The 17,257-nt window shown below is 41.3% G+C and overlaps 1 protein-coding gene across 2 annotated transcripts in view; it reads right to left on the reverse strand.

Annotated features, from left to right (window-relative positions):
- Positions 1-1,231: 1,231 nt before the first annotated feature.
- Positions 1,232-17,257, reverse strand: part of LOC128620469 (amine oxidase [flavin-containing] A-like) — a 59,084-nt gene continuing 43,058 nt past the window's right edge. The window contains exons 10-13 of one of the 2 annotated variants that reach the window (XM_053645499.1): positions 15,473-15,559; positions 6,782-6,882; positions 5,585-5,673; positions 1,607-1,742 (exon numbers count right to left, since the gene is read on the reverse strand). In XM_053645499.1, coding sequence (XP_053501474.1) covers positions 5,610-5,673; positions 6,782-6,882; positions 15,473-15,559 — 252 coding nt within the window. In that variant the 3' untranslated portion in view covers positions 1,607-1,742; positions 5,585-5,609. Of the gene's footprint in view, positions 1,743-5,584; positions 5,674-6,781; positions 6,883-15,472; positions 15,560-17,257 lie in introns of both variants that reach the window. The other variant, XM_053645498.1, reaches the window with a different exon arrangement.

Raw genomic sequence — 17,257 nt, forward strand, 5'->3', positions numbered from 1 at the left:
ATAAACCAACTGGGGAGAAAGCTGGAGTCCCGAATCTCTGGAAACTGATAACATACGAAGACATACTGTACAGACGGTTGTCCGGCCCATCCCCTGTGGTCCTGCGAGAGCGGAAAGACTCGCTCGCGATTAAATCACTTTGGAAAGGACGTTAACATTGATTAAGTGGATCGTCTATTATGTACTTAGACCGTATGCATGAGTGTGTGGGATTTTTAGATCGCTCACTGTACTGTACTGTACTGTACCGTACTACACAGTCTGCTCTCTTCCACAGCCAGTGGAGTTGGACAAACAGACATTAAGTCATCTCTGCCGCCCCAAGCCCTACATACAGTTTAGTTATTCCTGATTTATAATTCAGGACTTGTAAATTTAAAATTCCATAAATATTTCTGCATATTTGCTTTCTTGACTTCTGTCGTTCCAATGAGTCACTTGATGTTTTTGAGAAACTGGCAGAGGTAAGAAGATGGAGACGTTTGTATATTTTTATAGCTTTTTATAGCTTTAGTGCAGACTAAAACAGCACATACTCTCGTCATTTAAATGTAGCTTATTACATTATGTTCATGGCATTTTGGCAGATGCCCTTATCCACAGCGACTTACGTTTATCTCATTCATACGTCTGAGCAGTCGAGGGTTAAGGGCCTTGCTCAAGGGCCCAACAGTGGCAGCTTGGCAGTGCTGGGGCACCTTCCGATTGACCTTCCGACTGACCTTCCGATTGGTAGTCCAACGTGTTAACCACTGAGCTACCACAGCTTATTCGAAAGTAACTTCAAAATAGTGAAAGACAAAATCTTCATAGTTGGCGCTCTATTCTTAGTATGAATTTTTTTACGATATGTAATTTAATAATAATAAAAAAACTAAAGATAACATCGTGAGTCCGGTGAAAGGGTTAGGGCGTGTTTGGGTTGGAGGAAACACGGCCATTCAAGCCTTGCTGACTGGACACGCTAAAAACAGTTCGAAATTATGAACGCAGATGTCGGTCTGTCTTTAAGGGTGTATGAGTGGAGTAGTTTGACCCACAGCATTCTTCCCATGGCATTAAGACCTCGTGAGATATGGATAAATGAAAGATTTTAGATTTTCAGCATCCCGTCTATTATCTAATATCGAATATCTAATACATCACCACAAGCCGAATTTTGTATCTTGAATCTGTTTTGTGAGTTGTGAGTTGTGAGTTGTGGCACGAACACACAGCATCACGTGTGCGATTCCATTTTATATTCCAGGTTTATTTCTTACCAAGTACAGTAAAACGTTGAAGAACAATTACTTAAAAAGAAAAGTATGTCTTTAAAGCCAGCACTGTGATAAAGGATCTTATTTTTTTTTACGATATTATGCAGTTTAAGATAAAAGAAGATTCCTCTGATGGATAACTCTGATGGTTATCTCTGAATCACAGCCAAAACACCACTGAGCCAATTTTTACCCAATCCCGGCTTAAGCCAGAACACGGCCCCGCCCACAGTGACGGCCATGACGGTCAGACCAACGAGGAGGCGGGATGACGAGGCGGATCCGCCGGTGCGGTCCCAAACCCGGGACAGGTCCGACGGTTCCATCGTAAGGTCTGCTCTCACTTCCTGGAGTTCGCTCTGCGACAGAACAGCTGGAGAAACATCTGCCAGAACTTCAAGAGCTGCCCGTTGACCGGACTGAACCGCACCGCTGAGGTAACCGCACCACCGCGTAGCCGTCTCTGTTCCCGCCCAGTAGATCCTGAAAACATGGAGGAAATCCGTTTTGAAACAGCGCTTTATCCTGTATTCTTGATTCTGATTGGTCAGAAGGTGTTGATTCATTTTCTATAGCAGCAGCTTTCCACTGGTTTGCATTAATGTGCTCATTCTAACACGTTAGTAATCATCGGTACGGTGAAGTGTTCTGTTAGGAGAATAAACGGTTACGCAACATCTATGGAAGGAGTCTCCAGTGTCAGAGGTAAAGACGTCTACTGGACGCTTTGCGGTAACATGACAAGCTGCATTTTTTTCATATTAACGAGGCTGCTGAGGGGACGGCTGTTCATAGCTCCCGTTACCCGTAAGCGGAGAACAGGTACGAACTCCTTTCACGGTAATCCACAGCGTTACACGTAACTATAAATGGATAGAAAGTATGGTGTGTCGTTCTTTAATAAATAATCGCTGACAAACTGCTGTGTTGGACGAGGAATAAAACGCTTCATGACACGCTGTTAAAGGAAAATAATCCACTTCAGCGAGTAACGGCGAGTCCGCTTCATCGCACCACCCCGTCGTTGATTATTTTCCTAGAGCAGCAGGACACGGAGTGCTTTTATTCCGTACACATAATACGATCGCTTGGGATCGATCGCGTTCGAGCGCCTGTCAGAGTGAGGAGCGGTTCACGCGTTTCACTTTGTCTCAGAAGTCGACTGAAGACCTGGAATTACTCCCTAACTGGCGGTTTCCTCTGAATCCACAATTACTGCTTTTGTTAAACGTTCAATATCACTTAAGCTTTATTTACACCCGGATGTTTAACAGTGCGCTTACGTTCGCAATCGAGTTGCTAAAGCCGATTAGCCGATTAGACGCTCACTTCGGTCCGAAGCTCAGTGACATCCAAAAACATGCAAAAAAAAAACATCCAAAATGATTCCGTTATTAAACACCTTTAAATGAAGAGTCTCTTATTTGAATATATTTATAAAACAATTCTGTTAAAGAAAGAAATTTTCACTGTTGATGAAGTGTTCGGTTGCAAAAACATTTGAGAGAAAGGATTATAAATCCAAATAAAAAAAGGGCAAATAAAAATGCAGATACACTCAAGACCACGTGCACGCGCGACGCACCGAAACGTGATTCGGTGAGACGGATGAATTTCCAGATTAAATGCACGTCTGACCTCCAAGGGTTTAAACGATCACGATTTAATGCGTTTTAAACGCAGACACTTTAAAAAAAAAAAAAAAAAAATTGAAAAATTTTTTTAAAAAAAGGGGGGGTTTCTCTTTTTTCTGCCCTTTTTTAAATTTGTTCTCCTAACATTTTTTCTCTCGCTTTCTTTTTCTTTCCTTTCATTTCTTAGGAGTGGCTTTAATAGATCAAACAAAGAAACAATCGTCTGGACATTTGTCCTCTTTTTTTCCCCCCGTTTTCTCTTTTTTTAAAAAAAAAAAAAAAAAAAAAGTTCTTCAATTTTGTTTCTTCTGCTTTGTTTCTCTTCCTTTACTCTCCTTTCCATTTATGTACCTTTTTAAAGGAAAGCTTTACTAGACAAAAAAAAAAAAAAAAAAACATATTTTCCCTCTTTTCTCCCTTTTTCTTATTTTTTTTTTTTTCCTTCTCATTCTCTTAATAAAAAAAAGTAACTTTATATTGCTAACAAAATCCTTTTCTTTTCTTTCCGAAGTGTGCATGGTGGTGAGTTAAATAAATCAAATGAAATACATTTTATATTTCCCAATTTTTTCTCTCTCTCTCTCTTATCTCTTTTAGGAGTGGCTTTGAAAGTTGTTTTTTTTACACTATTAAACTTCGCATTGTCCCTCGATGGGGGGGGGGGGGGGTGGGGGGTCCGACAAACAAATAAATAAGGTTTTATTTAGACTTGTGTGATTGTATGTGGATATTCTCTCTGTGTGGATATAAAATATATCAAATGATCAGGTTGTTAAAGATTTACATCGAATCATCTCTCACCGCTCACACCACGTCATACGTTTCAAAACAACGCTTTTTATCCAGATGTTACATTTTAAACATATTTCTCCAAACCGCATCTGTCAAGCAAAAATCCCTCTCGTGATACGTCAGCACAACCCAATCCCACAGATCAGTGACCTCGGCTTTGCGTCCGCACCGATCCACGACGGCACCTCTGCTGTACTGAAGCGTCTGACACCACCGCGCTGCCGAATTCTCCGTTCTGATCGGGTCAGAAGGGGTCGCTGTATTTTCTAGAACAGGTGCAAATCACGAGTTAGTACTAACGCACCCGTACTATATAGAAACTCGTTCGTTTCTATAGTAACAGCTCCTGTTACTAGTGGATCTTCCATACGATCGGAGACTGATAATAAACGAATATTTAAAATAATAATAATAAAAAAAAAAAAAAAAAAGCACTTACTATAAAGTTTGTAATAGAGGTGGGCGATATGATACGATATATATTTTTTTATCACGATACTTGGTTTTAACAAAATCTAATAATAAATATCTACATTATTTACAATAATAATTGACCAATTATTTAAGTTTACAATTCTTTTTACAAACCCTCCCCGGTTGGTGATGGTTTGTGGGCGGGTGAACAAACTGCGAAGAAAATTTGGAGTGCTGTAGAAATAAAATGTGCTTTTAAAAAGGGTTATTTTGATCTAAAAAGAATTTCTTAAGTTTGTAAGGTATATTGAGTCACATTAAGCTGGTACTGAGTGACAGGGAAGTGTCCGTGGTGTACGAATGTGTGTGTGAATGTGTGTGTGATGGATTGGCACCCCGTCCAGGGTGTACCCCACCTTGTGCCCTATGCCCCCTGGGATAGGTGCCAGGTTCCCCACGACCCAGTAAGGATAAGCGGTATAGAAGATGGATGGATGGATGGATGGATGGATGGAACAGTGTAGATGCTTCAGAGCTTTTCCTGTCGTCTAGGAAAGACTTTTTTTTGTTGTTGAACTGCAACATCGGGTGATTTATTATTCAATGGTGGAAGGAAATGCGAGTATCGTACTGTGTACAGACGGAGTCATGTGAAATGATTTAAATGGCTTTACTGGGATAGGAATAAACTCCGCATGTTGTTTTTATTTCGTTCCATGGTCCTCAGTCTGGTTCGTACCTGTACTCACTGTTTATCCTTCACGGGATAGTGTGTATGTCAGGGTGTAGGCATGTATGAAATGCCCAAGGCGTATTTCTACACACACTGCCGTTCACCTGGGACGTGGTTGCGTGTGGATCACTGACATATTAAAGCAGGTTTGGGTGGGTTCTGTTCCCTCTGAGCTTCGGAGAACGGCAGACAAAGCCGGAGGACGAGGGCGAAGTGTGTGCTGGCTTTTCAAACCAAGCAGAAAAATACATGATCTCAGACATTTTTCTGCCCCCCCCCAAAAAAACGCCTCTAGCTCTGTTTTATTGAGTCCAGCTGCCTCGGGTTTCTTTAAACCTTGATTTGGTTTTTGTGCTTCAGATGGATTAGGAATTAAACAATCACCCTGGGTCGTGCTGTTATAGGATGCTAATCAACGACAGCTCGGTGCGATGCGGCGTGACGTGACGTTCATCACGTTCCGATAACGTAAACGTATTTTATTCCAGTGATACCACAGCAGTTTATTACAGAATGACATGTTATACTTGTTATCCTTTTATAGTGAGATTTAATGCTGTAGAACATCCAGGAAACGGGTTCGTTACTTACTGAGCAGCGATAAACAATGAAGTCGTTAATAAACATTTAAGCTAATAAAAAAAAAATAAACAATAACAACTCGACTCGTTATATTAGCAAGAAACCACAAAGCGTCAAGTGCTCTGTCCCGAAGATGTCGGAAAACTTAAACTTACAGCTTTACCTCTTACCGTAAAGGTTCAAATGAAAAAGTTTTCAAAGCGCTTGCGTCGGTTCGTTTGGGGCGTCGGCCATGCAAGTCCCTGTGAATGGGCTGTTACTATGGAAACAATAAGGGAAAATTTGTACACATTCCAATTGAAGCATGTAAACAAAGTTGTAAGAAAACGTACAAAACAACGTGTACGCACAGTTCTTTTGAAAAGTAGCAACATTTCATGTTAAGATTAGGCCACACCCCTAATCCTAACCCCACCCCTAATCTTAACTTGAACCTTTTTCACTTTTCATATGAACTGAGCGTACGGATTGTTGTTTTCCTATGAAATTTGTGAGACGTTTAATTAGAAGTAAAAAAAATAATAAAAATCAGTCAATTTCCTAACATTTTGTAGGTAAACTACGGGAAACTTCACCGTATCTATGATTACACACACGGTTTAAAAACGTATCGTCTGCAGTCCACGTTCCCGTGAACGAACTGTCGTTATAGAAACGATAACACATTAATATAGACCTGTGATTTGTATCTAACTAATCAACACTGTGTTGAATTCAGGGGACGTGAGCAAGCCGTTCTCATCGGTGCGTATGTAGGTCAAGGACAGATTAACGTGCGCTTTGTGTTTACAGATCAGAACGTGGCAGAGAGCAGGAAAGTCTTTCCATCCTTCTTACTTTGATGAGATCTTTCTCCTCTTCGGGGATTTAATTCCATTATGGAAATGCATTACCTTGCAACATCACTCTCCTCTCTGGCACACACACACACACACACACACACTCTTCCTCTTTTTCTCTGGATTTGTTCGGTTATGACCGACGCCTAACGGGAGCCATTATAAATGGATTATGGCGCTGCTTTCCCTGGAGGAAGCTGTCCCTGTGACCTCCACTCCATTGGTTTGAGGCACATTATGGATTTGTGTTTCATGCAACACATACTCACATGCACACACACACACACACACACCTCCATGTCCTCCATTTACTAACTCTATATTCTGCTCACACACACACACACACACACAATCATCGCTCCTCTAACCTCTGCTCCGTTCAGGGGCCACTAATGCACGTTAGTGAGTCGAGGCACAGTGGGGGTCGTGGTATTCAGAACATAATGCCACCCGCAAACATTTAGAAGGATACCCAGAGCATACGTGTGTGTGTTTGTGTATGTGTGTTTTCTTTTTGCTTCTTTTTACCTGCCACATGGTTTGCACAGGCCGGGTTGGTAGAATGTGAGCATTCCAGGAACCATGACGTTGACAGGACATCCTCCGTTATACTCCTCTTTAGACCAGTCCTAAAATACACACAACACATAATCAGGACTGTTAAATTATTTAAAAATGATATATAAGTGTGCAGCGTAGGTGAACAGCGTAGGGCAACAAAAGGGCAACAAAAGGCTGGAAAAGTAAGTGTTACTAAAACGAAACAGCTGGAGGAACATTTTGCACCTAATTAATTAATTAACTAGTTAATTGGCAACAGGTCAGTAACATGATTGGGTATAAAAAGAGGATCTTAGAGAGGGCTTAGAGAGAGCTTAGAGGATCTTAGAGAGAGCTCTAAAACCTGTATATACCTTTCAGCATTGAATTCTTCATTCGAATTGTTCAGAGGCATTAATGCGCTTATCATTTCTATAGTAACAGCTCCTTCACAGACACACTCATGAGTCGCTCCACATTACCACAATGCTCCATAACGAGTTGCTCCACATGACCACAGTGCTCCATAACGAGTCACTCCAAATGACCACAATGCTACATAACGAGTCGCTCCACATGACCACAGTGCTCCATAACGAGTCGCTCCACATGATCACAGTGCTCCATAATGAGTCACTCCACATGACCACAATGCTCCATAAAGATTCACTCCACATGACCACAATGCTCCATAACCAGTCGCTCCACATGACCACAATGTTCCATGACCAGTCGCTCCACATGACCACAATGTTCCATGACCAGTCGCTCCACATGACCACAATGCTCCATAACCATTCACTCCACATGACCACAATGCTCCATAACCATTCACTCCACATGACCACAATGCTCCATAACCAGTCGCTCCACATGACCACAATGTTCCATGACCAGTCGCTCCACATGACCACAATGCTCCATAACCATTCACTCCACATGACCACAATGCTCCATAAAGATTCACTCCACATGACCACAATGCTCCATAACCAGTCGCTCCACATGACCACAATGTTCCATGACCAGTCGCTCCACATGACCACAATGCTCCATAACCAGTCGCTCCACATGACCACAATGCTCCATACCGATTCACTCCACATGACCACAATGCTCCATAACCAGTCGCTCCACATGACCACAATGCTCCATAACGAGTCATGCCACATGACCACAATGCTCCATAATGATTCGCTCCACATGACCAGATTGTCAAGTTGAGTCGAGTGGGTTATTATTGTCATTCCTCTATATAGCTCGTATACATTGGAGTAAAATGTCATTTCTCCAGGACCATGATGCTAGACAGAAGAGTAAGACTACATAAAGTGTAAATACACAAGAGTGTGAGACAAGTGCAGGGCAAATATACCAGCGTGCACAGGTTACACTCTAAACCTCATCGTGAACTGAAACTCTGAAACTTTACATCAGTAAACTGGAGAAATGTCTTTAGTGTACTCTGGCTGTGTGTGTGTGTGTGTGTGTGTCAGAGAAAGTGGAGATGATCTCAGGACTCAAACTGAATATTTTCCTCATGTCAGAGATGCTATCATTTTCACCAGGAGAGAGTTTCACCATCAGCTGTAAACACGTTTACTCCACTTTACTGAAGATGGAAGATATATGGGCCCTGACACTCCTAGCCAACCTCCAGCCCAAAGAAATACACACTCTCAAGAGCGTGCGCGCGCGCGCGCGCACACACACACACACACACACACACACACACACACACACAAAGCATCTCATTTTTCACTCTCCAAGCAAGATTCTGTTCATGATTTAGCTATATTTTAGATTTTTTGCCCCACTTACTCCCAACTTGGAGCTAACAGACGCTCACTACTGACTGATCTACAGAAAACTAACATAACCGTCCCAGAGCGCAGGACAGTGACTACGTTTACATGCACATCAATATTCCCATATTAATCAGAATTTGGCACTGTTATATTTAGTACTGAGTCATGTAAGCTCCGCAATCCGATTGCCCGATTCAGATTAAGACAATATTCTGATTCCCCAAATTCTGATTCCCACCCCTGGAATATGCCTGTTTTAATGGAAAACGCGTTGCATGTAAACACCGTATTCTGAAAATCCACTGGAAGGAGATATACAGTATGTGCATGCTTAGTCCACAAGGAATTGTGGGTGCTAACAGATGCTAACAGATACCTTAACCTAGCCTAAGGTATTTAGGAATGGCAACTCGGACACACTTACAACAACCATGTTCATGTCAATATCCTGATGCCTGTACGCATATAAACATCGTATTCTGAATATGCCTGCAACCTTTATATACAGTAGACCTTAAACGGAATTTGATGTGCATGATGTAAACATAGTCAATTATGCTAAGTAGTGCTCTAGTTTTTCCAGCTTGTAGCCCTGTCAGAGGTTAGATTGTAACACAACACAACGACACTATTAGTTTCTGCACCTGTTTAGTGCGCTAGATTTTAAACCTGAAGAGGGCGTGGCCTTAACTGCTGCTCATGCCGTGTCACAGAGCAGCATAAAACTGCAGAGTTCCACATAGATGAACTCACAGACACAGACAATTGGTGAGCGTCACTTTGATTGACAGGGATTGACCCACAGCCAATTTTGCTCTTTTGGACTCCCAGCCAGAATCGTCAGGATTCTCGATGATCTCGTGACCTCTGGACGATAAGCTCTACACATTCCAGTTGCACCACTCGAAAGCCCTTCAGTGGGTTTTTTCCTGAATTTTCACAAACTGATAGTCTAATATAAAAGCACATGACCCTGACCGAGCAGTTCCTAAGGTAGAAGGTGTATTCTTCGGTTCTTTATTTGATAATGAAGAAAGCGTGCTGCCCCCTCCTGGTGTGGAGAGGGTTAAGAAATTCATATAGCTGTCTTTTTTTGTTTTGTTTGTTTTAATCTTTTCAGATTTAAAATTATTTCTTTAAGCAAAATACTTAAAAATATATGTAGGATGAAATATAAGACTAAAAACAAAAATTAAAAATCACTTACACTGCAAATAAGTGTCTTTATATGTTAGCATTTCCAGCTCCAAAACAACTAAAATCTTTCCCATTTGTTACATAGAATCAAATTTATTCCTTTTTTTTTCCCCTCTGCTATCTAATCACTATTTTTCGTTCATATCCTGGATATCAGATCGGTGCTGTCTCGCTGTCTCTACGTTTCACATAACTTTAGACGATCTTAACATGACGGTGCTCTCTGGAAACCTGGCCCGTATTTATTTCACATGCAATTCATATCTATTAAAATCAATGTACCGTATTTTTCCGAGTGACAGTAGCGAGACAGGTGCATTTTCATCTAAATCCGTGCAGACGATATTGACGTGATCGCGAAACTCCTCCAGCTTTCTCATAACCCGTCCCATAAAAAGCCACGGATTCGTCCCTGTGGGTCTGTCCATCGCTCGCTGTCACGTTTTTAACCGTGCTTTTCACGTTCTGTTCCTTTTCAATCACGCTCGAGAATTTTTAAATAAATAAATAAATAAATAAATAAATAGGTTTCTAGTAGAATGAGAGCTTATTTAAAAAAAAAAAAAAATCATAATAATTTAACACTTTTATAAAGCAGCGAAGTCAGAACACTTCACCGCTTTGTGTTGTTTTGCTTTCACCCTTTTTTATGTTCCATGTTGTGAAGGGCTTGTTACCGGGCTGACAAGATTATTGCTGCAGGAAAAAGAAGAAAAAAAAAAACAAAAAAACAAGAAAAGTGATAAATACAGTCTTATGTAACACTACGACCCTTTTCAGTTATTCTTTGAATTCAGTCATAATTGTTCTTAGAAAAAATTATAATAATTATAGAAAGTGCGTTTGCATGAGCACTAATAATACTCTCTTCAGAGATTTGTAAAAAATATATATATATATAATTCAAATGGTTCAAATCATTTTTTGCCTCGAAACACTCTTGGCATGTTGTGCTGTTATAGGAAACCGATCAACAACAGAGTGGTGTGATGACGTGGAGTTACTCTTAACACACCTCTACTTTTTATCCTTTTATGGTTACATTTAATGTTGTGGAATGTCTGTAGTTAGTTAGTAGTTAGTGAAAAATACCATTTCAATAAATATTCGTAAATCCCAAGCCCAAATGCACCAAATTCTTGGAGAAAAAAATAATAAATAAATAAATAAATAAATAACCCAGAACCAGCCGTACTGATTAAAATTTCACCAGAGGTGAATCCTATTTGGAGTATATTACTTAAATAATACATTTTTAATGTTTTATTTCCTACCGACCGTGAATACAGAGCACTCTGCTTGCACAGCTGCTGAAGGACTTTCACCTTAAACCTTTGATTCAATAAACAATTTTGCAGCGTTTTATTAAAGCCATTTAGTTATTTTATTTGATAACTAAATGAAATACGGTGTCAGTAATTAAATTAGATCATCTACTGTACACGAAAGCCTACGATTCGCCAGCACCGTCCGCAGCTAAAGGTTCATTCTCGCTAATCTGTTTCGCAAACAAAGCATGGAAGGCCATAATTAATATCGCACGCCTCCGGTTCACCGCTACGAGAGTCGTCAAGGTGATTATTATAAACACGACACCTCCTCTATGCTCCATTGTGAGGGGGGTGTGGGGGGGGGAATCACTTTCGGGATCATAAACATCCACACGTGACGGCCGCTTTCATATCGTCTGACGTTCCACCGTCGTTAGGACCCGCGACCGTTTTCCTCGCTACATGTTTAGAGGTCATTGTTTCACACTTCGTCACTCCTCCTGTTGTTTCATTCAAAATAGGTTTAGGTTTCTACGTTAGAAGCGCTTAAACACACTAAACGTGTTTAAAACCATTTCTAATCGGATTTTATTTTCTAATCTGAGGACCCTTTAATTACGTAATAAACGTGTAAGAACCTTCTGCGTCGTGTGTGTGCATTAAATATGTGGTACAGGGTCCAGAAAGGTTTCCAATCAGAACCCTTTTTTCTAATCTAAGAACTTTTAACTATCCAATGAACACTTAAAGAACCCTTTTTTTATTTATTTATTTTTTATTACAGCATATGTGCTAACTGGGTACGTGTGTGATACACATTCCAAATGACTTCGAGTTCATTTCTTCTTAATGCAGAGAACCGTTTGTCCCGTTAGAGGAATTCTTAAAAGGTTCTATGTAGAACCTTCGAACAGTATTCCGAGTGGAACCAGTGGTTATCCAAAAAAGCTTTTAAAGAAGTCTTAATGAACCCTGGCTAAGTGTGTGCGACAAGCTCCAAATTATTGGTCGATATGGTCATCTTAATGATCGTTGCTTGCGCATTTGCTGGAATCCTTCAAGGTTCCTTAAACAATATGTTTTGGGGTTAGAAAGAACCCTGGAAGAACCCTCTTTTGTTACACGTCCAACTATAGTGAGTCAAATGAATGATGTTGTTGTCAATTCAGACACAAAGTGATCTGGTGATTGTTCCACACTGTTTGAACGTGTCATGATCTCGTCCTCGCCACAGGAGGTGCTGGTTAATGACGAATTAGTCACACGTTCGTGCCTTGTTAACGAGCATATTTAAAGCAGCGTGAGTCGAACCGTTCATCACGACGCCAATCAAACCAAAGTTCAACGTGTTTTTCTCTGACTAATTAAAACGTCATGTAGTCACAAAGTCGTAAGTCATGTAATTCCTGTGAAACACAGGGTTATATTAATGTAACGTTCTAATACGTTGTTGTTTCTATAGTAACAGCTCGTTTACAGTGGATTTTTTTTTTTGCATATAAATACATTTTTTATTTTATTTTATTATTTTTTTTTCGTTGATCTGTAAGGAGGCATTTATTTAACATTTATGGAAGGAGTCTCCAGTGTCAGTGCTTTGTTGAGCACAGTCAGAGGTTAAGCTGTAACTTTTCACAGCAGCACTATAAAAACAACACTAGTTTAAAAACAAATCGATTAAAAAAAAAACGAGTTTTTAAACCTGTAATCTAATTTAACTTTTTTTTTTTTAACGTAGAAAGTTAGTAAAGATGGAGAACAACAAATAGGCTGAAGGGCTACAGAAATTTACGTCAATTGCAATAATGCTCTCAAGTGATTTTGGAGGTGATTTTCATCTTTTATATTTTATTAAAGAGCCTTAAACTGATTGTCCAGGAGTGAGGACACAATGCATGACTGGGTTATTCCATCAAAAAAAAAGTTGTACTCTTCGGCGAATTGCTGTGGTACGACAGGAATAAAACACTTCGGGACATGCTGTGTGGTGGTAATAGTAACACAGATTAATCAGACCCTTGCCGTTGTTGATTGTTTTCCTGTAACAGCATGACACGGACTGTTTACTTAGCAAGAGATCGTATTGGCATGTAGCTGTAGTGTAGCTAGCTACAGTTCTCTGAATAATAGCTTTAACGTCCTGCAAAAACAGAGGAATGATCCAGGAGTTTTGAAGTTCATCCTCAGAAGGATTTGATAACAGGGCGGCTGTGGCTCAGGTTGTAGAGTGGGTTGTCCACTAACCGTAGGGATGGCAGTTCATTTCCCGGGCCACATGACCCCACATGACCCCACATGACCCCACATGACTCCACACGGCCCCACACGGCCCCACACGGCCCCACACGGCCCCACACGGCCCCACACGACTCCACACGACTCCACACGAGCCCACACGACTCCGCACGAGCCCACACGAGCCCACACGAGCCCACATGGCTCCACATGGCTCCACATGACCCCACATGACCCCACATGACTCCACATGAGCCCACATGACCCCACATGGCTCCACATGAGCCCACATGGCTCCACATGACTCCACATGACTCCACATGGCTCCACATGGCTCCACATGGCTCCACATGAGCCCACATGGCTCCACATGACTCCACATGACTCCAAAGTTGCTCCCAATGGCAAGCGCCTTGCATGGCAGCTCTGCTACCCTTGGTGTGTGAGTGTGTGTGAATGGGTGAATGAGAAACAGTGTAAAGCGCTTAGTAGAACCGCTAAGGTTAAAAAGCGCTATATAAGTCCAGACCATTTACCCAGGCTTTAGCGAGAGAGACGGAGAAGAGGGGGAAAGAAAAGGAAAAAAGAGTTCCATGTCATCTTGAGAGTTCTGTCGAGTTTCTTCACGCTCAGAGGGCGTCAGGAGCGAGGTGACGAACACGGCTTGTCCTTAACGGCTTTCTGCGCTCCTCCTCGAACTTCTCGCTGAGATGTCAAGCTTGCACCGGGGAGTGATTTCACATGCTTTAATGTGACGTGTCTGAAACGAGCCTCGGCGAACGCCGTGCAGGGAAATGGAGCTGAACTAATCATCTCCGCCATCTTCACCATCAGACCACTATCAGGACCAGACATTTGGCCATACGTGTCAGCAGGGGCGCCCCTTAATTCTGTGATTTATACTGTAAAACCTTCATCAACGAGACATACAAGGTGCGTTATGTCACGTTATAGAACACCAGGAGCAATCTCAGAGCATGTGGTGTGGTTCACTCGTCTGCGAATGAACTTTTTTCCCCTTTAAATTCCGTGTAAATCCTTCATCGATGAGAAATACGAGGAGTTTTATACGATATTAGAAAGCATCAGGGACCGTCTCGGAGCATGTGGCGCATTCGCTTGCCTAAAAAAAATTCTCTGCATGTTTAGAATTTTTTTTTTTTTTTTAATTCTGTGTTTTACACTGAAAAAAAACCTCATCAGTGAGATCTACAAGGAGTTTTATATGATATTATACAACATCAGAGGCAACCTCGCAGCACACGGTGCGTTTGCCTTAACATTATCTGTAAATTACATTTAGTTCAATTCAATTCTTGGCATTATAGTGTAATAATTGAATCAATGAAAGGTTTATACGGTGTTATATAAGGTCAAGAGCAATCTTACAGCATGTGGTGCATTCATTTACCTTAAAATTGTACATGAATGTCAATTCTTTCTTTACATTCTGTGTGAAACCTTCGTCAATGAGAAATACAATGAGTTTTATGACTTCACTTGCTTTAAAATGGTTTAAAACATGTGCTTTATAATGTAAAAAAAAAAAAAAAAACCCATCACTGAGGTCTACAAGGATTTCTATATAATATTATATAACATCAAGGCATGAGGTGCGTTCATTTGCCTTCAAATTGTCTGTGAATATGAGCTCAACATAAATGAGCATGTATTATTGATATTTTTATTAAAAACAAAATGATGGCATGCAGCCGGTCTCGGGGAACGTGGAAGGAACCAGAGATGTCTCGTCTTATAATTTTTGTTGCATCAGACAGAAAATAAATAAAATAAAAACATCCTATGATGCATGAGACGACATGATCGCCTGAAGCGTGAGGAGAAAAACAATCCTAGAAAACATTGGTTTTTTTTAGATACTCACATGTAGCTTCCTGACTCATTTTTTTAACACCCTGTCAAAAATGCCAGTATGTGGTCTGAGCCTGTGTTGCCAAACACACTGCTCTTCCTCCATGCAAGTCCAAAAACACCAAAATTAACTCCTGCGTTAAAGCCAGATTTCTCAATGACATTCCTGCATCACTGAGGGGTTTTTGTTAAGTAATATCAATTAGCATAATGCAGGCTAATGAGACGATGAGGTCTGGAGCGATGAAGCGATCGTGACTGTACTGGCTGGTGACTCAGAAGTTTGTGTCACTTACTTTCTCCTCGTAGTGAACGTAGGAGGCCGCTTCGGGGCCCAGATATTTCACCAGGCTGCTAACAACGGCATCTCGTCTGTCCTCCATCTGAAAGGAAGCAAGAATAGATCAGCTTTATTTAATGACGACGGCGATGACGACGGCAGCTGTAACGAGAAATATAACACCGATGAAACACACGGCAAGAACAACGACAAGTGTTCTAGCTGACGTTGACGTTTGACGTTGGTCGAACACTTGAGATGCTCACCACGGCGCTGCTCAATTCTGGATTCTGATTGGTCAGAAAGTGTTGATATGTAGATTTTCACAATAGGTGCAATTTCTCTTGTTCCGGTGTGAGGAAAGGAGGAGGGCAGAAAGCCTGCAACACCACGGTCTAGCTGACGTTCCTCACACCACAAGACAAAAAGTCGCCACTTGAGCGCATTCAATTTCCTCATGGATGATGCTCTGGCTTTCAACATGGTCTCTACATCCTCAGTTGTGAGACTAGAATCTATGAGCTGGTGCCCCTCAGGGGCCAGACCCACAGTTTCCATATTTCCGGCCGAGGCTGATAAATCAGCCCTCCGGCTTGATGCAGTAGAGCCCTGAAGACAGGAATCTCCCAAGGAGTGCCGTCTAGCAGGGATATTATCTCTGAGAACCATATTCAAGCTGGCCAATACAGAGCTACTAGCAGCAGACGTAGATGGTGATCGGGGGGGGTGTACAGCTGTGACCTCGGCCATGTGTGCACCTTAGCGTCCAACCCCAGTGGTGATGGATGAGTGAGGATGAACCACAGCGGGCAGTGTGTTGTCTCCTTGGAGGCGAACACATCCACTTCCGCTTGGCCGAACCTCCGCCACATGGACTCCACCACTTGTGGATGGAGCCTCCAATCCCCAGGCCTCAGCCCCTACCTCGACAGGATGTCTGCCCCCACATTCCGGCTGCCTGAGTATTGCCCGAGGTATTTATATGTAGATATGTTAAACAACATAGAACACAGCACGACTTGTATCAGACCACCCCATTTGTAGGCAAGCGACTGACAGGTGCGTAACCTTGTAACCTTGTAACCTTGTTACAACAACCTTGTTACAGAGCTACTGAAGTAGATGTTTAGTAGAGATGTTTAGTAGATGTTAGTTTGCGCCTTCGGTTTCATATGTGAAGACTGTATTTGTTGTTAAAAAGGATAAACCGACATGCAGATCAGAGAGCCGTCTATGGGAGAAAGCAAGTCATTTTGAAGCCGAGATTAGAAGGAAAATCAAACATTGGGCAGAGCCAATACAGCAATTTGGAATGTCCTGAAAAAGAAGCAAACCACTGGTGTACTGAGCAGCACAGCACAAACAACTTCGTCTGAAAAGTTTATTATTTCCATAGGAAAAAAGTGACTACTTGCTAGTTACTTGGATTTGATCCAAATATTTCGTTCATTAAAAAAAAATTTTTTTTTTTAATTATTACTATTTAAAAAAGTAGAAAAGTTAAATCATTTCAATTCAATTCAATTCAATTTTATTTGTATAGCGCTTTTTACAATAGACATTGTCTCAAAGCAGCTTTACAGAAATATCAACACGGTATACAGATATTAAAGGTGCAAATTTATCCCAACTGAGCAAGCCACTGAGTGGCGACGATGGCAAAGAAAAACTCCCTAAGATGTTTAAAGAGGAAGAAACCTTGAGAGGAACCCGACTCAGAAGGGAACCCGTCCTCATCTGGGTAACAACAGATAGTGTGAAAAAGTTCATTATGGATTTATATGAAGTCTGTATGGCCTTA

This window comes from Ictalurus furcatus, chromosome 16 (assembly GCF_023375685.1).
Source record: "Ictalurus furcatus strain D&B chromosome 16, Billie_1.0, whole genome shotgun sequence".
NCBI classification, from domain to species: domain Eukaryota; kingdom Metazoa; phylum Chordata; class Actinopteri; order Siluriformes; family Ictaluridae; genus Ictalurus; species Ictalurus furcatus.